This window comes from Gadus chalcogrammus, chromosome 7, assembly GCF_026213295.1.
Source record: "Gadus chalcogrammus isolate NIFS_2021 chromosome 7, NIFS_Gcha_1.0, whole genome shotgun sequence".
In the NCBI taxonomy this organism is placed as follows: Eukaryota; Metazoa; Chordata; class Actinopteri; order Gadiformes; family Gadidae; genus Gadus; species Gadus chalcogrammus.
Window position 1 is genome coordinate 15,352,367 of NC_079418.1, and position 25,029 is coordinate 15,377,395.

General features: G+C 44.9%; 1 protein-coding gene across 1 annotated transcript in view; it reads left to right on the top strand.

The window, feature by feature from the left end:
* The window catches only part of LOC130385996 (uncharacterized), a 30,357-nt gene that overhangs the window by 3,531 nt on the left and 1,797 nt on the right, over positions 1-25,029 (top strand). The window contains exons 3-36 of the mRNA XM_056594784.1: positions 643-735; positions 4,046-4,119; positions 4,325-4,422; positions 4,804-4,837; positions 4,936-4,973; positions 5,211-5,341; positions 6,452-6,542; positions 7,344-7,408; positions 7,765-7,835; positions 7,939-8,006; positions 8,575-8,608; positions 8,965-9,002; positions 10,614-10,744; positions 11,005-11,101; positions 11,574-11,641; positions 11,773-11,817; positions 11,928-11,995; positions 12,275-12,318; positions 12,404-12,440; positions 13,031-13,065; positions 13,499-13,626; positions 14,000-14,120; positions 14,249-14,964; positions 15,410-15,620; positions 16,191-16,347; positions 16,770-16,928; positions 18,243-18,365; positions 18,613-18,658; positions 18,763-18,866; positions 22,040-22,164; positions 22,828-23,199; positions 23,808-24,091; positions 24,323-24,424; positions 24,611-24,742. Of these exons, the coding sequence (XP_056450759.1) occupies positions 643-735; positions 4,046-4,119; positions 4,325-4,422; positions 4,804-4,837; positions 4,936-4,973; positions 5,211-5,341; positions 6,452-6,542; positions 7,344-7,408; positions 7,765-7,835; positions 7,939-8,006; positions 8,575-8,608; positions 8,965-9,002; positions 10,614-10,744; positions 11,005-11,101; positions 11,574-11,641; positions 11,773-11,817; positions 11,928-11,995; positions 12,275-12,318; positions 12,404-12,440; positions 13,031-13,065; positions 13,499-13,626; positions 14,000-14,120; positions 14,249-14,964; positions 15,410-15,620; positions 16,191-16,347; positions 16,770-16,928; positions 18,243-18,365; positions 18,613-18,658; positions 18,763-18,866; positions 22,040-22,164; positions 22,828-23,199; positions 23,808-24,091; positions 24,323-24,424; positions 24,611-24,742 (4,140 nt within the window). The remainder of the gene's footprint in view (positions 1-642; positions 736-4,045; positions 4,120-4,324; positions 4,423-4,803; positions 4,838-4,935; positions 4,974-5,210; positions 5,342-6,451; positions 6,543-7,343; positions 7,409-7,764; positions 7,836-7,938; positions 8,007-8,574; positions 8,609-8,964; positions 9,003-10,613; positions 10,745-11,004; positions 11,102-11,573; positions 11,642-11,772; positions 11,818-11,927; positions 11,996-12,274; positions 12,319-12,403; positions 12,441-13,030; positions 13,066-13,498; positions 13,627-13,999; positions 14,121-14,248; positions 14,965-15,409; positions 15,621-16,190; positions 16,348-16,769; positions 16,929-18,242; positions 18,366-18,612; positions 18,659-18,762; positions 18,867-22,039; positions 22,165-22,827; positions 23,200-23,807; positions 24,092-24,322; positions 24,425-24,610; positions 24,743-25,029) is intronic.

The following is a 25,029-nucleotide window of genomic DNA, read 5'->3' on the forward strand; positions in this document are numbered from 1 at the left end:
CTTTGTTGTATAAAGGGAAGGGGATGTTCTATGAACATCCCTATTTTACCTCCAGCGATATAGTGTTACTCTTTCTTCTGACAAATGCACTTATTGTAAGTCACTTTGGATAAAAGCGTGCCCTAAATGTAAATCTCTATGTTGATTCACATAGCATGAACTTGAGATCTATGAGTTGTGATGTATGCCAATGGCACATGTCAGACATACAGTCCGCTTTATGTAGCCCGCACCATGAACAAAATGCTCCCTAAATATAGCCAACCTGCTTGACTCGTTTGAGTCATGCTAGCTTTAAAAAAATAATGAAAATAATAGAAAGCTTTACAAGGTCTATGAATACAGTAGCTGTAGGTTTGTTATAATACTTTGTCCTTAGAAGCGGACTCCTATTTTGAAACTATCAACCTGAATTCAGTTCTTTCTTGTATTTTCACTTTTTTTACCATTAATTCTTGGGAGCAGGTAATGAACGTTATCACTCTATCAGGCTAAATAAGGACAAAAGCAACTCTATATTTGTTTATGGTTAATGCTATATGTTAAAAGTATGTGAACAATTACATAAAACATCATGCCTATATGTAATTATAGGAACAGCTATGCTTTACGCTTTATTCTTTAATTTGTATCCTTATTCAGGAAATGCATCAAGTCAAACAACTATCCCGGAAACAAATTCGCCAATTCTCCAATCATCCGTAGACGCCACTAACACCATCACTCCCAAACCAGGTACCTAAGCATTGCATCTAAATATGAAATCAGGAATCAAGTCCACACTTTTTACGAAGTTTTAGGATTAAATTAAACTAGTGCTGTCAGTTAAACGCGTTATTAACGCGTTGACGTAAACCAATTTTAACGGCGTTCATTTTTTAATCGCACGGTTAACGCAATTGCATTTAAAAAAAAAAAAAAAAAAAAAAAAGTTTCTTTTTTTTCTTTGGCTCAAAACAAAGAACCTGACTGCTATGTTCAAGGCAGTATGTTTGTATGTTCATCATTTAATTGCACTGTAGGCTTTTTTTTTGTATCGTCCTGTTTTGATCAGTAAATGCCAATGTTATTATCAATAAAAAAACATTTGCACAAGGCAAGCCGATGCACTTCTCCATGTTGATAAGAGCATTAAAATTAGAAAAATTAATGGGACAAAGAAATCAAGGGATAATTTGCATATAAAAAAAATAGTGACCTATGACATTAATGTGATTAATCGCGATTAAATATTTGAATCGCTTGACAGCACTAAAATAAACCAGTGCTGGCTGTTCACTGCCAGTCGCCATGATTTTTCAAGCAGTGCTATAGAACCAACAGCGGTTGTGCCCAATATCAAGTTTGTTAAAGCACTCTTGGCAGCCCAGAGAGCATGATCATATCAACTTTTTTCCACTTTGTTATTTAGACAATAATAATTCCAAACAATTTACACGTATGCAATGTATGGAATACATGGAAACAAATTTAGCATCAAAGTTGAATCTAATGTAATAATCAAATAAGAATCATATCGTTGGCCTGGTATATTCACACATACAATGAACTTCAGTTCAGTGAACGTCAGTACACAATGCAAAAACAGAAATGAGACCCACGAGACCACTGTATTCATGTGTACACATTACCGACAATAATACCCTAGAAACCATCCAGAACATCCTAGCTACTGTCCAAAACACCCCAAAAGTGACATGTAACACCCTAGCAAGCTGCCAACCACAAGTTCTTCTGAAATTATTATTTGAATTTAGTTATACTATTTAGTTTTTTTCCTGTGAATCTTTACTGTTTAAATCAATCATTTATATATTTACTTCTCTCTTCAGGAAGTCTTACAAGTTCTATGTCTGCCGCTCCAACTGAAACACCTCCGTCTCCGCCCATAGACTCCACAACCACCAACAACCCCGCCCCCCCCACTGAGACGACCATCTCCAACCCACCCACGACAACAACCTCAACCCCCAAGGGCTCCACCACCACCACCACCCCAACCACCAATACCCCAATCACCACCCCCGCCCCGTCCACTAAGACTAGCATCATCCCCCCAACCACTAAGACTAGCATCATCCCCCCAACCACTAAGACTAGCATCATCCCCCCAACCACTAAGAGTAGCATCATCCCCCCAACCACTAAGAGTAGCATCATCCCCCCAACCACTAAGAGTAGCATCATCCCCCCAACCACTAAGAGTAGCATCATCCCCCCAACCACTAAGACTAGCATCATCCCCCCAACCACTAAGAGTAGCATCATCCCCCCAACCACTAAGAGTAGCATCATCCCCCCAACCACTGAGACTACCATCATCCCCCCAAAAAAGACTAGCATCATCCCCCCAACCACTGAGACTACCATCATCCCCCCAACCACCAATACCCCAATCACCATTCCTGCCCCGTCCACTAAGACTAGCATCATCCCCCCAACCACTAAGACTAGCATCATCCCCCCAACCACTGAGACTACCATCATCCCCCCAACCACTAAGACTAGCATCATCCCCCCAACCACTAAGACTAGCATCATCCCCCCAACCACTAAGACTACCAACATCCCCCCAACCACTAAGACCACCTCACATACAAAGACCTCCACCACCAACAGCACCCAACCCTCTCTCACCCCAACCACTCAACCCACCACCACTTTCCCCACCTCATCTATCACCTCCACCACCCCACTCAGCAACTCTACACAACACTCTGTCGGCCCCATCCACTCAGCCACAAACACCACCACCACCTCACCCACCAACACCACCACCAGCCCACCCAGCAACACTTCACAACACTCTGTTGGCCCCATCAACTCACCCACAAACACCACCACCACCTCAGCCACCAACAGCACCACCAACTCACCCACAAACCCCACAGCATCACCCAGCAACACCAGCACCATCTCACCAACCAACACCACAACAACACCCAACAACGCCACCAACACCTCACCTGCCAACAGCACCATCACCTCACCCACCAACAGCACCACCACCTCACCCACCAACACCATCACCACATCACCCACCAGCACAACCACCACCGCACCTATCAACACCAAAACAACACCCAACAACGCCACCAACACCTCACCCATCAACACCATCACCACCAGCTCACCCACCAACGTCACCACCACCTCACCCACCAACACCACCACCACCACCTCAGCCACCAACACCACCACCACCTCACCCACCAACACCGACACCACCTCACCTGCCAACACCACCACCACCACCTCACCCACCAACACCACCACCACCACCACCACCTCACCCACCAACACCGACACCACCTCACCCACCAACACAACCACCACCTCACCCACCAACAGCACCACCACCTCACCCACCAACAGCACCACCACCTCACCCGCCAACACCACCACCACCTCAGCCACCAACACCACCACCACCTCACCCACCAACACCACCACCACCTCACCCACCAACACCACCACCACCTCACCCACCAACACCACCACCACCTCACCCACCAAAACCACCACCACCTCACCCACCAACACAACCACCACCTCACCCACCAACACCACCACCTCACCCACCAACACAACCACCACCTCACCCACCAACACCGACACCACCTCACCCACCAACACAACCACCACCTCACCCACCAACACCACCACCTCACCCACCAACACAACCACCACCTCACCCACCAACAGCACCACCTCACCCACCAACACAACCACCACCTCACCCACCAACACAACCACCACCTCACCCACCAACACCACCACCACCTCACCCACCAACACAACCACCACCTCACCCATCAACACCCCCACCTCAAACTTAAACGATACAGGTGTGTGTAAAAACATATGTATGGTAGATGCAAAATATTCTGTTTTTATTCGTGTTTTTTTTGTTTTGTAACAGCGATGAAACTGAATGCTAAATGGATGTATTCAAAGTTCATTGTAACAGAAAAAAAACAGGAATTCAATTAAATTAGCTTCCACTACAGACTATTGTTGATATCATGATGGTTACTTCTCACAGGAATATATTACTACATGGAAGTCTCCGTGGACATATCTGGACAGACAAAAAATGTATCAGAGATCAGATCCTGGGTATGTACTGCAACATTACTGTCCTACTATTAGAGTAATGTGTAATCGGCGTGTGTGAGAGGGTGAATGACATCATCAGTGGGTGAGTGACAGTGTAATGTGTTTTGTTTTGTTTTTTTCCCAGGAGAGCCTGTTGAGTTAAAAAAATCTCTTTTGACCCCTGCCATCAACCCAATGTTTGATGCGTCATGCTTTTTTTACCTAGCTTTTTCAGCTGTTTAAAGATCACTTGGGCAGCTGTGTGCCCTCTGGCAGCACGCCCAGCAGTCCTTCCAATGACCCCCCGAGAACAGAAGTGCCCAGGTACACTGTTAGCACACAACTTCAGCAACAACCAAAGCACAAATACAGCTACAATGCTATATGATGAGGGAATGGTAACATTAAAACACAATAGAGCTTGAATGAGTGAATGAACAGACAAACAGATGAACCAATAGATTAACAAACCAATAGATGAAGCATGCAATGTTACAAAAACATGCATGAATTAATAAATTAATAAATTAATTGATTAATAACTAATTATGAGATGAATTTAGTTTCAATACTACACCAACCAACAATTTTCTATTCATATTTTTATAAACTAAAAATCGGAATTAAAAACACAACAATTTAAATATCATGCACTCCAAGACAGGACTTTTTCACTATTTTCATATTGAATATTTATTATTGCAGTGAAATGGACCGAAGTGGTGTTCACCTTCTCCAGGTAAGCCGCATCTTGTGAACCTGTCAATGTCTGTAACAGTACAAAAGGGGAGAGCACAGGCCAATAGATTCATCAATACTAACATTGTGTTCTCCCAGGGCCTCCAGGTGACATGCCCAAAGACAACTGGAATAAGGTGGGGAAAAACAACATCATGCCACAACATTGTTATATACTTGATCCTGATTGGTCAGCAGTGTTCCAAGGTGGTGAAAAAAGGAAAAACGCAAAAGTTCTGAGGAAGAATATTTTAATTCCAGCTAAATACGTTGAAATGAATCGATAACATCCAATATGAAAATAGCTTTTAATCATTGCTGGTAACTGTGGTACAATTAGAATAAAAGACTCCAGCTTGTCCCCCCCCCCCCAGGAGGGCCACGTGCTTCGTCATAGTGGGGGTGAGCCCCACGGTGCCTCCCTGCTGCCTCCTCCGGACTCTGTGCCAGGCAGGGAACCCCTCCCAAAGCATCAGTGGCACCGCACACACGGTGGAGAGGATGAGTGAGTAGGGCGGGGCGGGATAGGGGAACGGCTCCCAGTCCAGAGCTACTGGGTCGCACCCCTGACGTCACAAGCTTAGCCTTCGGCGTCATGACCAGTTGAAACACTGTCTAGCTGCCTCACCCCTACCTGCCCTTTACCCTCTCTGTGTTCACTGTCTAACCCCTACCTGCTCCTTAATGGCCTGTCTCTGTATTCACTGTCTAACCCTTACCTGCTCCTTAATGACCTGTCTCTGTGTTCACTGTCTAACCCCAACCTGCTCCTTAATGACCTGTCTCTGTGTTCACTGTCTAACCCTACCTGCTCCTTAATGGCCTGTCTCTGTGTTCACTGTCTAACCCATACTTGCTCCTTAATGACCTGTCTCTGTACCCACTGTCTAACCCCAACCTGCTCCTTAATGACCTGTCTCTGTACTCACTGTCTAACCCCTACTGGCTCCTTAATGACTTGTCTCTGTGTTCACTGTCCAACCCTACCTGCTCCTTAATGGCCTGTCTCTGTGTTCACTGTCTAACCCATACTTGCTCCTTAATGACCTGTCTCTGTGTTCACTGTCTAACCCCTACCTGCTCCTTAATGGCCTGTCTCTGTGTTCACTGTCTAACCCCTACCTGCTCCTTAATGACCTGTCTCTGTATTCACTGTCTAACCCCTACCTGCTCCTTAATGGCCTGTCTCTGTGTTCACTGTCTAACCCCAACCTGCTCCTTAATGGCCTGTCTCTGTGTTCACTGTCTAACCCCAACCTGCTCCTTAATGACCTGTCTCTGTACTCACTGTCTAACCCCTACTGGCTCCTTAATGACCTGTCTCTGTGTTCACTGTCCAACCCTACCTGCTCCTTAATGACCTGTCTCTGTGTTCACTGTCTAACCTACCTGCTCCTTAATGACCTGTCTCTGTGTTCACTGTCTAACCCTACCTGCTCCTTAATGACCTGTCTCTGTGTTCACTGTCTAACCTACCTGCTCCTTAATGACCTGTCTCTGTGTTCACTGTCTAACCCTACCTGCTCCTTAATGACCTGTCTCTGTATTCACGGTCTAACCCTACCTGCTCCTTAATGACCTGTCTCTGTGTTCACTGTCCAACCCCCACCTGCAGAGAGACTGCCACAACCCAATAGCACCTCAGACTGCAGTGTCGTCCCCGCAGTTAAGGGCTGCAATGCTGTTTCGCCTCCGAGCAAAACCTGGTGAGTTCTGGCATTCGATTTTAGAAACAACCTACATTACTGAATTGCAGATAGCCACCGACAGTAATATGTGTGAATTGAAGGCATTATCATTATCATTTGCATTTATATAGTTGTAGATATGATACGGGCCGGAGGGCCTGCGCAGGGCTAAAACCTCTACCAGCCCCGACCGGTTTCCCATCAAAGAACGGAGCAGGATCAGCCCTGCTTAGCCCCCAGAGGAGCGGCAGGGCTGGCGACCACCCAAACAGATTTAAATGACTTTAGATGAAATTAGGTTGAATAGGATTAGACGAGATGAGATGAGATGAGATGAGATGAGATGAGATGAGATTATATTGTATTATATAACATTGGATTCGATTAGATTAAATACAATTTGAATAGATTTGATTATACAAGATTCAATTGTTCAGTTTATGTGAGATTACTTTGTATGCAGTTCATTTATACTTGGCGGTGAATGAAGGTGTAACAGCAGCACACCTCTTACCAGAACATGAAACAACCGCATTGAGAGACGGCAGTGGTTCAGGAGATAGAGGTTTTTTTTTTGCAACCCGAAGGTTGCTGGTAAGATTCCCGGCCAAGTGTCAAGGTGACCCTGGGCAAGACTCCTCACCATAACTGTTCACGACGACCTTGCCGTTGCATTGCATGGTCGGTCGGTGAGTGAATGTGTGTATGAATGGGTGAATGTGAGGTAATCATTGGGAAGCACTTTAAATGGCCACAGGTCTTTAAAGTACTTTATAAATGAAGTAAACTTACCAGTTACATTATATTCATTCCACACAGTGCGGACCCTTTGACTCTATTCATTCCTGCTTGGAATTTGTCAAGCAACTGCAGTAAACCAACAGGTAAAAAAAATATATATATATATAAAATATATTTGTTTGTTTTAACCGAAACTGAGAGAAGATATACTAGAAATTCTAGCTAAACTAAGATAAGATAGATAAGCTTGCATAACCTACATTTTTAAGCTCAAATTTGAACTATTAATATGCTGCATTTAATCTAACCATTTTGAGATGTCATTTTTAAACCAATAATAATGATGATCTTAAAACCAATGTTACTTCATAGTCCATTGTATTGTTAACCCAGGGCTGATAAAGGTTCAGTTCTTCCCAGCCTTGTACTGATCGATTACATATCCAGTACCTCCCTTTGTCTAAACTGGATCCTCTGTTATTGTTAATCCTATCTACAGTTAGTTACCTGATGCAGATCAATGTCAGCGTTTCTGGAGAAAATAACAATGAACATGACGTCCGTTTATGGGTATGAAAATGAATCCTCTGACTCAACACAGATAGTTGACTGATAATAATATAACTAATATGTGTGGTTGATGTTGTACTGAACATCACATGACCTCTTACAGCTTCAGGAGCTCTTTGATGATCACTCAGATGGCTGTTTGACAACAGCGATGACAACAGCGATGACAAAGTATGACACAACTACAATACATTCTTTTACAATGACGCCATGACAAACTTAAACCAGCACTATTTACATTTTCACATTAACAGCCTTTAGTGGCTTGAGTTGTAGATACGGTTATAGCTATATAATATTTGGATGACAGTTCCCGTTTTTATGCTTCTGAAAGACTTCAAGGCTCATGTCATGCTCTAAGTACACCAAGGTGGTGTGCATCAGTGGACCAATGATTGTATTCTTGAGGCACGTTCCGGCTTAGAGATTAGATCGATATTTTTTTATGGGGTCAATTGTTGCAGTGGGAAAGTTAGATAATGCAGGTTTAACCCATAAACGTAACTATAATACAACTCACAAAGTTGCCATGACAACCATAACAGATCAAACACATTTGCAAAGCCATTAGTAAGCCATTTGCAAACAGCCGTGCTTTGTTGAAAGTCTGTTACGCCCAAGCATGTGACATGATACCATGCTCTACCCATATGAATGAAATGAATGACAAAACAAACCTACATTTAGATGTTTAATTTTTTTTTTTGTACGTTATTTGATCGTGTTTTGTTTGTTGCAGTTTCACAAAAGCTATCCCAATCAACATATTCAAGGTAGGTAACACTTTAATACTTGTGTACGTGTGTGTGCGTGTGTGTGTGTGTGTGTGTGTGTGTGTGTGTGTGTGTGTGTGTGTGTGTGTGTGTGTGTGTGTGTGTGTGTGTGTGTGTGTGTGTGTGTGTGTGTGTGTGTGTGTGTGTGCGTGCGTGCGTGCGTGCGTGCGTGCGTGCGTGCGTGCGTGCGTGCGTGCGTGCGTGCGTGCGTGCGTGTGTGCGTGTGTGTGTGTGTCGGTTTGTGTGTCTGTCTGTGTTTGTGTGTCTATGTGTAGTTGTCTTGAATTCGTTTGTGAGAGTGTGTTTTTTACAAACTCCAGATCAACTAAAATAAACATCACGCATTTTTCCAACAGAGTTTGGACATTTCCTGCGATGAGAAAACGGGAATAAGGTCAGTGAAGTGAACCCCACCCCTAATAACCTTCACCCCTCCACAACGCCCTCCTAGCTCGTCCCGTTCCCAGGCGCTCTTATCTCACAACACAACACCTGGAACAAGATGCTCCAAATTAGTGTTTTTGGCAAGCGAGAGGGAGGGCGGGACTTTCAGTAACAGGGGTTAGGTGGCGAGAGGCCAGAGAGAGGGCGGGACTTTCAGTAACAGGGGTTAGGTGGCGAGAGGCCAGAGAGAGGGCGGGACTTTCAGTAACAGGGGTTAGGTGGCGAGAGGCCAGAGAGAGGGCGGGACTTTCAGTAACAGGGGTTAGGTGGTGAGAGGCCAGAGAGAGGGCGGGACTTTCAGTAACAGGGGGTTAGGTGGTGAGAGGCCAGAGAGAGGGCGGGACTTTCAGTAACAGGGGTTAGGTGGCGAGTAGTCTGGCTGAACGGAAGTGGACAGTGTCTTTTGCCTAGCGTCGGATTTGGCCGCGACTCCTCCCCTTCCGGTTGCTCCCCCTCAAACTCGGGGCTAGGCAGTATGGCGAGTTTTGAAGAGGACTTTGACGGCGCTGTAAAGTTGGCATGTTTGGCTCTTTCCGTCGAAAATTGCAAAGAACTGCAAAAGATTTGCTTGCAGCATTGGCTGAGGAAGAAAGATGTTCTATTTTGCATGGACACCGCTGCTGCTTCCCAGGCTTAGCCCCGCCCTAGACGATTGTGATTGGTTTAAAGAAATAAAAACAGGCCCGCCCAGTTTCCCCACGGATAGACGGCTCGAGGTAGCGTGGCTCCAGACCATTCTACTTGCTGTAGTTTGGTATGGCTTTGCGAGACTAGGTGGCGAGAGGCCAGAGAGAGGGCGGGACTTTCGAAGGCTATCCATTTCCATGACATGGTTTGGATATTGCTTGTTAGTTCTCTGTCAAATTTCATATATATTCTCCTGGTCGTTCTTTTCATTATGGGGGGGGGGCCCCAAAGCTTCCATTTCAGCCTCTTTTTGTATTATTGTCAACATTTTAAATAATCATTTTATCTAATGTATAGAAGATGTTATAGGGTAGATTCTATCACTTATTTTACTTTACATTTTTCAGAAGTTCTTGATGTCGGGAAGCCCCAATGTTCAAATTGCGGGGGGTCAACTTGAGATGCTTGGTTTCAATTTGAGAGAAAAGTTATGCAAGGAGATTACGGAAGCTCTTTTTTTGACCCCAGGTTCATTTTTGCTATGGTCTATGTCGAGATGAAAATCAGTCATGTTTTTTGTTCAGCTCAACCCATCTCCGCGGTCTAGGTGTGTGACATTCGTGGTGGCAGGCGCTTTCACAGAAAATGCTTTGGGCAAAATCGCCACAATGAAGGAATCTTGCCCGTATGTTTTCGTAACCGACGTTTTAATGAAGCCGGGAGAGACAGTTGTGTTGATTCAAACACCCAGACGGTATTTCTTTTCAAACGATAAGGAAGATGGGTGAACCTAGGTAAACAGTATGAGTATAATCAACACAGGTGGAGACACATAACTGACTAAGGAGGTAACACATCATAAACAACAGGTTGTGTGTGGGATGCCGGCGGGACGGGGTGGGATCGTGGTGACAATGCCCAGTTTGTTCCCCAGGAAGACGTCATGTGCCGTCCGGTTGGAATTCTGGCACGCAGTCCAACCGTGCTGCCTCCTCCAGACTCTCTGCCGGGCAGGGAGCAACTCCCACAACATCAGCGCAGCCGCACACACAGTGGACAGGATAGGTGACTCCCTTCTACGTAAAGGATCTACGACGCTCCTTTGAAGGAGTGGATCTGAATTCACTGTCACATCGATATGAATATAAGGGACTTGAGTCCCCCATATGTCCTGTAACCCATCCTAAGTCACTGGTATGCTAAGCAAGATGCTATTCTAACAGGTGTTTGTGTGTATACGTGTGTGTGTGTGTGTGTGTGTGTGTGTGTGTGTGTGTGTGTGCGTGTGTGTGTGTGTGTGTGTGTGTGTGTGTGTCTGTGTGCAGGGATACTGAAGCCAGCCAATAGCAGCTCAGAGTGTAGCAGTGTCTCCAAGCCTTACCCAGAATCCTGCATGGCTACTCCTCCTCACAACGCAACATGGTGTGTAGAACTCTCTGCTCTCAGACACTGAGAGGAGAATAGAATGTAGTAGAATATGATGCAATAGAATATCCAAATAAATTGAATAAGTATAATACTTTAACATAGACCCAACCAGTTAAGCATAGAATAGTTTAACCTATAATATAGTAATATTTTAACATAGAATATTATTATAAAGTTGGTATAGAATAGAGTAAATAGGTAATATAACATAGAACAGAACAACAAAGGTGGTATAGAGTAGAATAGTTAGTATAGCCTACAATAATAGAGAAAGGCACATTTAAGTAGATCTAGAATGGAATGAGAATTGGTAGAATATAATAGGTAGTATAAGAATAGGAAAGACAATTGAGAATATTAATAAAAGTATAAAAGTTTTGATGGAATAGGTAGCAAAATAACTATTGAATTGAACTGAAAGGTAAATCTAATACTAGTTTTGGTTCTTTGCTCTCTTTTTGAACAGTAGAGACCCCTCTACTGTGTTCAGCCCTTTGACTGACCTCAACACCACATGTCCAACAGAGGAACAAGGTGAACTACCATCACACCAACTGTTACCAAAACCTGTTATAATAACTCCTCTTACTAGCAGTGTTCACCGATATTCTGTACAGTTCCATTGGTTCCATCAACATTTCCCTTTCTCCTTGTCGGAGTTATAGCAACAGCCTGTATCTGCTCTGGGTTCTGCACTGGAAGAGAAATTGGTAAATAATTCTTTATTTAACACCAACACCATTACCCGTTATAGTGCTGGTGTTTTGTGATTTTTTTTAACATGTGTTTTAACATATGTTTCCTTTTTCATGGTTTATAGATGCATACTATGCTTTTAGAATTTCAATCACGGACAGAACACTAAACGTGTCCTACATCTCTAATCTGGTGAGTGTGTGTGTGTATGTGTGTGTGTGTGTGTGTGTGTGTGTGCATGTGTGTGTGTGTGTGTGTGTGTGTGTGTGTGTGTGTGTGTGTGTGTGTGTGTGTGTGTGTGTGTGTGTGTGTGTGTGTGTGTGTGTGTGTGTCTGTGTGTGTGTGTGTGTGTGTGTGTGTGTGTGTGTGTGTTATTTCTATATTATATGTCCATGCTTATCCTCTGTTGTGTTTCTAATGTAGTAAATGAATGCTTTTATAATGTGCACCACATCTCTTCATGTTCTCAAGATCTCTCAGCTGGGGACTCGTTCCCTTTGCACCCACGACTCTGGGTAGGTTCTGTAATACTTCAAGGCATGCCCACAGGATCATATGTTCATAAAACAACACATAATTACTGCCAATGTTCTCTTACAGCTCAACATGCCTGCCCGACATCAGAACCTCGTACAAGGTAAATACGATCCAAAAGGACTTTCATATTCATGATTCATGTTTGCAGCTGTTAGCTGAAATTGACCATCAGTTTTCCTACAGAATGCCTTGTTGAAGGCAGAGTTCCCAACTGGTTCTTAAATGTTTCAGAGACGGATGCAGCATTCTAAAGCTATGCAGTTCTTAATGGATGCAGTGTTCTAAGCAGTTTAAGAGTACTACAATTATGCAGAGTTCTAAAGGGATGAAGACTTCTGAGCTGATTCATAGTACTAGAATGATTCAAAGTTCTGAGCAGTTTCAGAGTTCTAAACAAATGCAGCGTTCTAAAGAATTCCCAGGTTTAAACCTTCAACTTCCCACATATAAACAAGGCTATTCATTTAACTAAATGCTCAAGCATAAGTCTGTCTAAAATAGTTTATTTATCTCAATGAGAAACGGGAAAGAGAAAAAATCCTGGTTGTTTTACAGGGGGCCTTTTCCAATCTAATCATTTTAGCCATGCTCAGCCCGGTGCCGTCAGCATCATCAACCTAATCAGTTTTAATCCATACTTTTACATCATTGTTCAAGCAAATTTATGACTCTGTGATACATTTTCCCCAGGATAATAAAGTTGACTGTGGACAAACAACTACGAGGTGAGATATTGTATGATAACACCTTTGTTTACCAAATTACCCATAATGGTTTCATCGTCATGTCATTGTTCATTCACTGCACATCGGACACTTCCTTGTGTTCTAGAATAGTGTTGAAGAAGGGATCCTTTATTCGTACCGTTCTTCCTGTTTCCATTGGGTTTAGGGCTTTTGAGGTTTTTCATTGGCTGATTGAGTGTTTCAACTTTACAGTTGTGGCGGAGCGGGAGGGAGAATACAACTTAAAAGTATTTTAAAATCAAAAAATTCCCCTAATCACAGTAACAGTCCATTATCTGCCAACATCCCAACCCCTCCGGCCCTAAACCCTCTCACCAAATGAAGAGACTGAACTGGCGATAATGCTTTTTCATAACATAATGCACTAAAATGTATTTGTGAAAGCTTGCTGTTTTCTTATATTTTATCCTAGGCTTGAGCAGTGCAATGTGACCATCAGTTTCTCCCAAAAGCTTCCTACTTGTGCCATCTCCGCATCCTTGGAGATGGCATTCAGTTCCGAGGAGGGCATCAGTTACAATGGACAGCTGAGCAGACTAGGTGAACAGCAAATCCACAACCATATAAATATATTACGGCATCAACTGTCTTCACTTATTGTCTGGGGAACGCTAGTCTATAGATAACCATGAAAAAAATAGGCCTTTGCTGCACATCTTGCATACATTTTCACATAATGCATTTATTTATTTGTAATCTATTACATATTTTTATTCTGTATTTAGTTGTTATTATTTCATTGTATTTATTCTTTAATTTAAGATAAAAAAGGTAAAAAGGCAATCAAAGCATTTCTTGACATATTGCTGTCACCTACACATAATGCTGTATGTAAATATAACATGCTGTACAAAAATGAATTGTGTTGAGGTTATATTTGTTTGTTGTTTGTTTGTGTGGCTGTATGACCCAGGACTATGTGGGAACAGAAGTTACCAGGACAATCCAATAAACTCCAGCTGTACCTGGGTTGAATTATTAACCCAGTTGAGTTCCACCATTTTCTGCCAGTATTACATACCTGAATTCCTCTGGTTCGTATAATTTTTGTTTCAATTGTATTCTCTTAAGTACGTCATCCAAATGGATGCAATTTGGATGATTCTGTTGAAGTTGTTTCCTTGAATTAATCTGCTACCTTGTTCCCCCGCTCCTTTTCTAGTCAACAAGGATCTAATATCTGTATGCTCCTGGGGGAGCCATGTACGTCCAGCCCCAACGCCACCACCACCATCCCTCCCATGAACACAACCTTGACCTCTAACCCCGCAAACACGACCTCTACCCCCCTGAACATGACCTCTAACCCCATGAACACGACCTCTAACCCTGTGAACATGACCTCTAACCCTGTGAACATGACCTCTAACCCAGTGAACACAACCTCTAACCCCATGAACATGACATCTAACCCCCTGAACATGACCTCTAACCCAGTGAACACAACCTCTAACCCCATGAACATGACCTCTAACCCCCTGAACATGACCTCTAACCCTGTGAGCACGACCTCTTACCCTGTGAAGACGACCCCTAACCCTGTGAGCACGACCTCTTACCCTGCGAAGACGACCTCTAACCCTGTGAGCACGACCTCTTACCCTGTGAAGACGACCTCTAGCCAAGCTAGCACGACCATCCTGCCCATCAACACAACCTCGACCTCTAGCCCCGTGAACTCGACCTCTAGCCCATCTAACACGACCTCTGGCCCCCTGAACACGACCTCTAACCTCGGCCCCAACATCCCAGTGACAGCACAGCCGAATGCGTCCCTGACCTCCACCACAATGTACACCAAAAGTACACCAACCACCAATGGGACACTAACCACCGCCATAGCAGGTACCGGTTCCCCGACAGAGCTTCCCACAACAGGTTTGTCTACATGTTTTCGACTATGAGTATCATGGCAATTATTGTTACTATCCCGTTATGCCAAAACAGCTTGTGTCTGTCTGTTCTATTGAGGGCTTTTCCCCTGTCCTCAACACACACCCACCTCACAAACTTTATTTTCCAGGGCAACATAATGGCCTTTAATTACAGGAACTACAGGCACATGTATATTCAATTTGTATTCGGGGAAAATGTTAATGTTAACTTAACTCAATTCAATTTAACTGAAATTTGAATATAAAAAACACATGAATGCTGTCAAAGTTAAGTGTAACCTTAAGCCCTCCTCCTCCGCACTGTTGCAGACAACAAGCCTACAAAAATAATAGATTCATGAAATTAAATTTAATTTAATTAGGGCAAAATGTAAATGAGAGCTGTCAGAGTTAGCAATCTCAAGTGATCCCCGAGCCCATCTCCTCAGCCATGAGCAACGAGGCCGCGGCCGGACTCCTGCTTCAGCAGACCGGAGACGTGTCCCGCCTAAACTCCAGCCAGGTGGAGCAGCTGGTGTCTGAGCTGGAGGGCCTGGTGGCGGGGCCCCGGATCAGCGTGGCTCTGGGGAACATCTCTGTCCACATCGTGAGCAACCTGCTGGGCGCATCCGAGAGCACACTGGCCTCCTCCTCCAACCAGTACGCTGCTACACTGTCAGATGCTACGCTCACACATTTTGCATTATTTATTTTAAAAATTGCCATGGGGAAGCAAGAACTCACATTTGACAAATAAGCACTACATGGAGCCGACTCAAAGTTGTCACGTCTCTCCTGCTAGCACAGCCATGATTGGCTTACGGCTTTATTCCATGCTTTACCATAGAAGCATTTTTCTTTACAGTGAAGTACCCGCCTTAATGTAGACCTGTGAAATCTATACATTATATACATGTACTTATACATGTACCATCCTAGCTGGGAGTTGATTGATTTCCCTGACAAATGTGTGTACAATGACCACTCCACTGGGGAACATTCTAGAATAACCGTACATACATTCCTTTACATTATTACATTCAGTCATATAGCAGATGGAGAAATGTTTTATAGATCTAAGTGGTACATCTCAACCAAACGTGTTCCAGAAGATGGATGTTAAGGGATGAAAACAGAACAAAAACAAAGTGTACAAATCAGTTTAAGAGATAACTGTAAAGTAAAATGAGCAATGATATGAATGGTAATGATAGGCGATGTTGCTCTCAGGATCGTGAGGATTGTGGATGCGGTGGGGCTGAAGCTGGTGTTCGATACAGATGTGGAGGAGCTGCTGTCGGACTCCCTCGCTCTGTCCATCAAAGCCGTCGACGGAGCCAACTTCAGGGAGACCACCTTCTCAATCGCAGACCCACAAAACGTACTGGTAAGAAATACATACAGGTATCAAGCATGTAGGTATGGTTTGATACAGGCAGCAAGCATGTACAGGTATGGTTTAATTCAGGTATCAAACAGAGTACAGGTATGGTTTCATACTGATAGAATCAAACTGTTAGTTACCTGATAGGTTTGAACAGTGAACCGGTATACCATATAATACAGGTTAACTACTAGTGTACAGATGTAATATTACTACAAATAACAGTGTACAGCAATAATATTACTACAGGTAACTAACAGTGTACAGGTATAATGTAATACAGGCATCTAACAGGTGAACAGGTGTGCTGTAAATACTAGATACAACTTTATTCAGTATAGTATGATGTTCCTAGTGTGCATTCTTAAAGTATCGGTGTATGTGTGTTGTTCTGTGCGACTGATTGTAAATTTTTCGCTCTGCAGGTGCGAGACGGCTCGCGGAGCCGAAGGAGTGTGAGGGCCGCGGTCCCCCAGGGGTCCATCCGGCTGCCCCCCAGCTTGACCCAGGCTCTGACCTCAGAGCAGCAGAGCCAGGCCTCCAGGGTCCAGTTCAACTTCTACCAGAAAGGCACTGTGTTTCAGGTAGGATCTCTCCCTGCTTCTGGGTTCAGCTAGTTCTATTCCTCTTTCAGGTCAGTAACCTCTTTACCGGCTTCCTGTTTCAGACATGTCTCTTCCTGTTTCAGTAGTGTCCCTTCCTGTTTCAGTAGTGTCCCTTCCTGTTTCAGTAGTGTCCCTCTCTGTTTCAGTAGTGTCCCTTCCTGTTTCAGTCGTGTTCCTTCCTGTTTTATAAGTGTCCCTTCCTGTTTCAGTAGTGTCCCTTCCTGTTCCAGTAGTGTTCCTTCCTGTTTTAGAAGTGTCTCTTCCTGTTTCCGTAGTGTCCCTTCCTGTTTCAGACATGTCCCTTCCTGTTCCAGTAGTGTCCCTCTCTGTTTCAGAAGTGTCCCTTTCTGTTTCATTAGTGTCCCTTTCTGTTTCAGTATTGTCCCTGTTTCAGTAGTGCCCCTGTTTCAGTAGTGTCCCTGTTTCAGTAGTGTCTCTTCCTGTTTCAGTAGTGTCCCTGTTTCAGTAGTGCCCCTGTTTCAGTAGTGTCCCTGTTTCAGTAGTGTCTCTTCCTGTTTCAGTAGTGTCCCTGTTTTAGAAGTGTCTCTTCCTGTTTCAGTAGTGTCCCTGTTTCAGTAGTGTCTCTTCCTGTTTCAGTAGTGTCCCTGTTTCAGTAGTGTCTCTTCCTGTTTCAGTAGTGTCTCTTCCTGTTTCAGTAGTGTCTCTTCCTGTTTCAGTAGTGTCTCTTCCTGTTTCAGTAGTGTCCCTGTTTCAGTAGTGTCTCTACCTGTTTCAGTCGTGTCCCTCCCTGTTTCAGTAGTGTCCCTGTTTCAGTAGTGTCCCTGTTTCAGTAGTGTCCCTTCCTGTTTCAGTAGTGTCTCTTCCCGTTTCAGTAGTGTCCCTGTTTCAATAGTGTCTCTTCCTGTTTCAGTAGTGTCCCTGTATCAGTAGTGTCTCTTCCTGTTTCAGTAGTGTCCCTGTTTCAGTAGTGTCTCTTCCTGTTTCAGTAGTGTCCCTGTTTCAATAGTGTCTCTTCCTGTTTCAGTAGTGTCCCTGTATCAGTAGTGTCTCTTCCTGTTTCAGTAGTGTCCCTGTTTCAGTAGTGTCTCTTCCTGTTTCAGTAGTGTCCCTGTTTCAGTAGTGTCTCTTCCTGTTTCAGTAGTGTCCCTGTTTCAGTAGTGTCTCCTCCTGTTTCAGTAGTGTCCCTGTTTCAGTAGTGTCTCTTCCTGTTTCAGTAGTGTCCCTGTTTCAGTAGTGTCTCTTCCTGTTTCAGTAGTGTCCCTGTATCAGTAGTGTCTCTTCCTGTTTCAGTAGTGTCCCTTCCTTTTTCAGCAGTGTCCCTCTCTGTTTCAGGACCCTCACCTGGGAACCCGGAGGGTGATCAGTGGCATCCTGGGGGCCAGCGTGGCCAACCTGTCCATCCACGGTCTGGAAGAGAACGTCACGGTGAACCTCAGGAACACAGAGCCTGTTCCGGTGAGTCACATTCTCCAATATAGCTACTGTAGGTTGAGTTAGATTCTAGCGGGGTATACTGTGGCTGTGTGATTAAAAGGCACAAAAGACATTTCACAAAACTCAATGGATAAAGCACTGAACTATAAAAAAGCATGAATACACATATTTGTATGTAATTCAAATGTGTGGGGAGAATCTCGGATCACACACTTGATAAATGTTATGTATACCAACCTAATCTGTCGTTTGATATTCTTAACTCTAGGAGAACTACTCTGCAATCTGTGTTTTCTGGGACATTGCCATGAACAGTGAGTTTCCATTCCTCCGTCCATCAGAACTACACACAGACGCTCTCAGATAACTCCCATTGAGGTAAAGGTTGACCCTGTCTGCTCTCATGTTCTGCTGCCAGATGGAACTGGAGGCTGGAACTCAGATGGATGTTTCCTTCAGAACAGCACAGACAGCGAGACCATCTGCAGCTGCAACCATCTCACCAGTTTTGCCATACTGCTGGTGAGTACCGCAAAGTCTCTTTCTAAGAGAGAGAAAGCAGGAGAGGTTTTTGAAACAAAATAACGAAAGAAATGTCTGTTCCGTTCCTGCCCGCATTTCTCTGCCTTAAAGGGGTGATATTAGGCCAACCGGTGTGAATGTGATTAGCCATTACAAGGGGTTGGAAAATCAGACTTTTCCTGTGCCTTAGTGATAAGCAGCATTTGCCACTAGGGATGCCGGTAGACTGTAATTGCTAAACAAACTCACCTGATGGCGATATATGACCCCTTTAATTATGAGGAATATTCACAGAGCAATGGGAAGGATCTCACTTTCCTTTCTGGTTTTACTGCACAAAGTATGCAGTGGGACCTGCGCCGAAAGTACCTCTGCAAGGGTGTCACTTAGCCCAGTGGTTTTCAAACTGTGGGGCGCGCCCCCCCTGGGGGGCGCCAGAGTTCTTCAGGGGGGGCGCGACGTGAGAAAAGAAAACGAAGAAAAACCCGAAAGTCGTACTTCAACTGTAGAAGTAACATAACTAAATCAATTTACAACCGTTTATCTTCGTGCAAACCATTTAACAAATCTACACACTTGTATCTTCAATAATACCTAAACAGAATTTCGATATAATTTAAAATTTCTTCAGAATCACAGTTTTAGTTTCATACCGCTTCGTTTTCAGCTGTTTTCATTGAAGACGTCTGCCCATTCTGATACACCTACTTCTAGACATCGTTACTCATTCATTTTTCAACCGTTTACCATCGTTCAAACTATTAAACAAATCTACACACTTGTATCTTCAATTCTATCTAAACGAAATTTTGATAGCATTTATACTTTTTTCAGAATCACAGTTTTAGTTTCAAACCGGCATCGTTGTCACCATAGCAGCGCCAGTAAACAAACCCCGCCAAATAGTCGAATCTCAGGACTGAAAAGGCAGATCTGATTCGACTCAGAAAGTTCAGAGTCGGAAAATAATATTGCTGGCTAACTTTAGTTAAATTGATCGGTTTTTAGTACCTAAAGCTACAGTGAGTAAGGAGACAGAGTGTGGGGCAAGCAAAAAAAGAAGGAAGTATGACAATGAATATTTAAACTTGGGATTTTCATGGACTGGAGCTGAAGATGCTCCACTGCCACAGTGTGTGTGGTTTGCAAAGAGGTGCTAGCTAATGACGGTATGAGACCATGTCGACTCCGGCGTCATATTGAGACCAAGCACCCAAGTCTGGTGACCAAGCCCCGAGAGTTTTTTGATAGGAAGCTAAATGAACTGCGGTCACAGAAGAAAGTAATCCAGACATTTAGCAATGTAAATGACAAGGCAACTGAAGCGTCATATCATGTGGCGTTACGCATAGCTAAGGCAGGTAAACCCCACAACATCGGAGAAACATTAATCTTACCTGCTGCCAAAGATATGTGTTCCATGATGCTGGGAGAGGCTGCTGCCGCCAAGCTAAATGCCATCCCGCTATCTGACAACACCGTCCAGCGCCGCATCTCAGACATGGCATCTGACGTGAAAGAACAGGTGCTGAACGGTGTTCGTGAGAGCCCGTTCTTCTCGATTCAGCTTGATGAATCTACCGACGTGGCTAACTGTGCGCAATTAATGGTGTATGTGCGCTATGTTGAAGAGCTCAGTGTCCAGGATGAGTTTTTGTTTTGTCATCCTCTGCCAACTCGCACTACAGCAGAAGAAATATTCAAGGCTTTGAATGAATTCATGCAGGAGAGTCGTATTGATTGGAGCCGTTGTTCTGGAATATGTAGGCCCTACGGATGGGGCAAGGGCAATGACAGGCCGACACAGCGGCCTGGTGAAGAAAGTGCAAGCGGTTGCCCCGGCCGCTGTTTGGAAGCACTGTATTATCCATCGCCAGGCCTTGGCGACCAAGAAGATGCCAAAAGAGCTGCGCGCAGTCCTGGATGAGGCAGTAAAAATTGTCAACCTAATTAAATCACGCGCCATGAATTCTCGTCTTTTCTCCGTCCTCTGCAATGAAATGGGCGCTCACTAACAGCTGCTGTTCCACTCCGAGGTCCGTTGGCTGTCTCGGGGAAAGGTCCTCACCCGCTTGTGTGATTTGCGCGAGGAAGTGCGCCTATTTCTTTCAGAAATCAGCTCTCCACTGCTGCAGCATATGGAGGACATGAACTGGGTTGCAAAGTTAGCATATCTTTCTGATATCTTTGAACGGATAAACGCACTGAACACCTCTCTGCAGGGCAAAGAATGCAATGTATTTTTGGCACACGATCGAGTCTCTGGATTCAGGAAAAAGTTGGACCTGTGGTGTGCTCGTGTTAAACGGGGCTCGGTGGAAATGTTCCCGACCTTGGAAGATGTCGTGGAGAAGGCAGAGCTCCAACTGGGAACTGTACAACAGGTGGTCATTGCGCATTTGGAGGGGCTGCGTGAGCAGTTTGGAGAGTATTTTGGAGAAGAGATCTTAGCAAATCAGTGGGTGAGAAATCCATTCTCTTTCCCAGTGTCACCCTGTGATAGACTGACCATGCAAGAGGAAGAAGCCCTTGTTGAGCTCAACTCTAATATGGACTTGAAACAAAAGATGACTGAAGTGTCACTTGCACACTTTTGGCTGTCTGTGAAGACTGAGTTCCCACACCTCTCCAAAAAAGCGATGCAGGTTCTCCTCCCCTTCACATCCACATACCTGTGTGAGTGCGGTTTTTCCGCGTTAACCACGATTAAAAACAAGTACCGGTCAAGGCTGCGGGTAGAGGATGACCTTCGTTTATTCCTCTCTACAGTGCAGCCCCGCATCAGCCGCCTGTGCGCGTCAAAGACGCAAACTCATTGCTCCCACTAAGCTTAAAAGGAGACTAAACTGGCAGTTTACGATTAAGATGTTCAAATGTATTTAATGTTTAAAAGTTTAAAGTTTAAAAGTATATAAAGTTGTTAAATTGTGTTTAACAGTTAAGTTGTTTAATTGTGTTTGTGTTTATAAATGTGTTTAAAAACGCACAAAGATGTGGGGGGGGGGCTCAGCTGAATTTTGTTCTCTGAGGGGGGGCTCACTCTCTCACACTTTGAAAACCCCTGACTTAGCCGATGAAATGTTATATAAGGTCCCAGCATGAGATGTGTGGTGAACCCCTGGTGCAGTAGACCCGGTGTGTTGACGTGTATGGGATTCTCTGTTGGTTTGTAGGATCTCGACAGGGAACCGATCATGGACCGCCTCCAGGCCAACATCCTGACCTTCATCACATACATTGGCTGTGGCCTGTCCGCAATCTTCCTCTCCCTTACCCTCCTCACCTACCTGGCATTCGAGTGAGTCACTCAACTCAACCACTCACCAGACCCACACCAAATGCACATAAAAGCAGTTCAGTGCATGAGTATGTAGACATGCATAGTGGGTCATATAATAAATAAGCTATATGCAGTGAGAACAGTATTGTCAGTGGGACAGTGGTGATGCATATGTTCAGACATATACAGGGGAGAGTTATGAACTATGTACATGAGCGCCAATTGCTGTAGGAAGTGACGATATGGTACAAGAGTATATATAGTGCAGGGGGTATGTATATAAAGGTATATGTTGGTGGCGAGGGCGTTCAATCCTCCAATGTCTGCAGCCTCACCGGTAGGTACCCTTGAGCATGAGGCATTTGAAATTGTCGTCTTTCCCCTGAAGATCTTTATTTTGAAACGCTCAGTAGGATTTGCAAACCAGGGTTAGGGGGCGCACGGTAGCTTTTGTGGCGTGGCTGTGCAAAAACCTGCAAAATACGATGTTTGATCCCTAGTGTCTGTAATATAACCTGTTGTTTCCCAGAGTCCTTTTTAAAAAGGTAAAAAAAAGCTAGTTTCACAAAGCCTGTTTCCTGCCAATCGTCCCTGAAGTCCTATATTTGTTAAATCTCATCTCATCTCTCTTCATTCTCACCACTTCCTTCCCCACCGCATGACTTCTCTGGAACACAACAGGAAGCTGCGTAAGGACATGCCATCCAAGATCCTGATCCAGCTGTGCCTGGCGCTGCTCCTGCTCAACCTGGTGTTCCTGTTGGACTCCTGGCTGTCGCTGTACCCCTCTGTCCCCGGCCTCTGCGTCTCCACCGCCTGGTTCCTGCACTACTTCCTGCTGGCCTCCTTCACCTGGATGGGCCTGGAGGCGGTGCACATGTACCTGGCGCTGGTCAAGGTGTTCAACACCTACATGTCGCACTGCATGCTCAAGTTCTCGCTGGTGGGCTGGGGCGTGCCCATGGTGGTGGTGGTCATCGTGATCGCTGTGGATTCGGAGAACTACGGTCTGGTGACTTACGCCAAGTTCCACGACGGCACGTCGGACGACTTGTGAGTGCTCGAAGCCCAACGTGTGTAGTGATGACGGATGCAAGGATACCACCACTGAGGATTGTTTCACCTGTGATGTCATCCTGTCGTTAACAGCAGGGCCGTAGCCAGGGTTTGACAAATAGTGCGTTCTGGGGCTGGGGTTTAGTTGCAGGGGTGCAGTTTTGATAGGGGTGGGTGGGGGAAATCCCACATGGCGGACACAAAGTAACAAGTGTAAACTGAATCAGACGTGCACTCACCTCGTAGAAGTTCTCAACGCAGATATCATTTTTTACAGTTTTAGAATTTAGTTTCAGATTTTATTTTTGGATTTTTGACAGAGGTCCGGAACTTGGTGGCCTCATAGCTGGCTACGGGCATCATTAGCAGAAGGCGATTTTCAGTAGTCACACACACATCAGCATGGGATAGCATCCTTTTTATTAGGGAATATCTAATTAGACTGATATGACGTCCATTTTGGTCTACGAGTACAACTCCAATGATTATCAGTGGCGCATCCATCGTTGGATCCCTATTATTAACAACACTAGTAGTTCAATAGCTTGCAGAGCTCTGGTCCACACCGAGGCCAACTGTCTGCTCCCTCTCTCCGCCCTCCACAGCTGCTGGCTGCGTAACAACATCGTGTTCTACGTGGCGGTGGTGGCCTACTTCTGCGTCATCTTCCTCTTCAACTCCATCATGTTCGTGGTGGTCATGGTGCAACTGGCCCGCATCCTGCGGCAGAACCCGCACAGCGAGCAGCACCGTAGCGCACTGCAGGACGCGCGCCGCGTGGCTGGCGTCACCGTGCTCCTGGGCCTCACCTGGGGCTTCGCCTTCTTCTCCTGGGGGCCCGTCAACCTGGCCTTCATGTACCTCTTCACCATCTTCAACACACTCCAAGGTGGGCGACGCCATTGGTGCCACACGTAGGCTGTTCACTGTTGGGTTTACGTCAGCCTTGGTCTTAAGACCACTCTTATTTGGACGTTATTTTCAAATAATCTTGAACAAAAAACTGATGAGTGAAAACGTAGGCCCACATACAGTATGCATGGTTTGGATTAATAGATGAATTAAGTTGACTAAATAAATTCACTTGATTATCAATGTCTGCTTCCTCCGTCCTCCCCAGGCTTCTTCATCTTCCTGTTCCACTGTATGGTGAAGGAGAACGTGCGCCGTCAGTGGAGAACCTCCCTCTGCTGCGGAAAACTAAGACTGGCCGAGAACTCTGGTGAGGCAATTTTCATAAGCTGCTACATTTTAAGTTTTCTTCTCACCATTGACCACTGACATTACACATTTGGTCTAATAAATCAGCCGTTGGACCTTGGGCCCAATAGCCATAAACAACTGTTCAATAGGCGCTACCTGTATATTCGACTGCAGTGGGTTGACTTCATTAATTTCCTTTCTTCAGATTGGAGTCGAACGGCCACGCAGAAGACGAAGAAGAAATCGTCTGTGAGTGGAGTGACCTCTCTGAGCTCCTCGGAGTCCAACAGTTCCTCCTTCCTGGCCAGAGACTCCCCCGAGCTACCCAACGGCATCGGTGAGCCCTAGCCCACCACCACCACCACCACTTCACCAGCCATGCCCGGCCTGGTCACCCCATGCTGGGCTCCTGCCCCCGGGGTCTAATAAACCACTATTTAGTCACTTATTATCACCCAGTTATAACCGTTATCCAAATCTTGCAGTGAATGCAGAAAAATGTCATAAAGAAGCTGGTCGGGGGGGTAAAGGGCGTCAAACCAAGTACCTTTATGCCTGAGACCTATAACCCTCTTGGCAGTACCTGCCCTGCTATTCTAGGCCAATTTAGTATTTGGTCGTTTA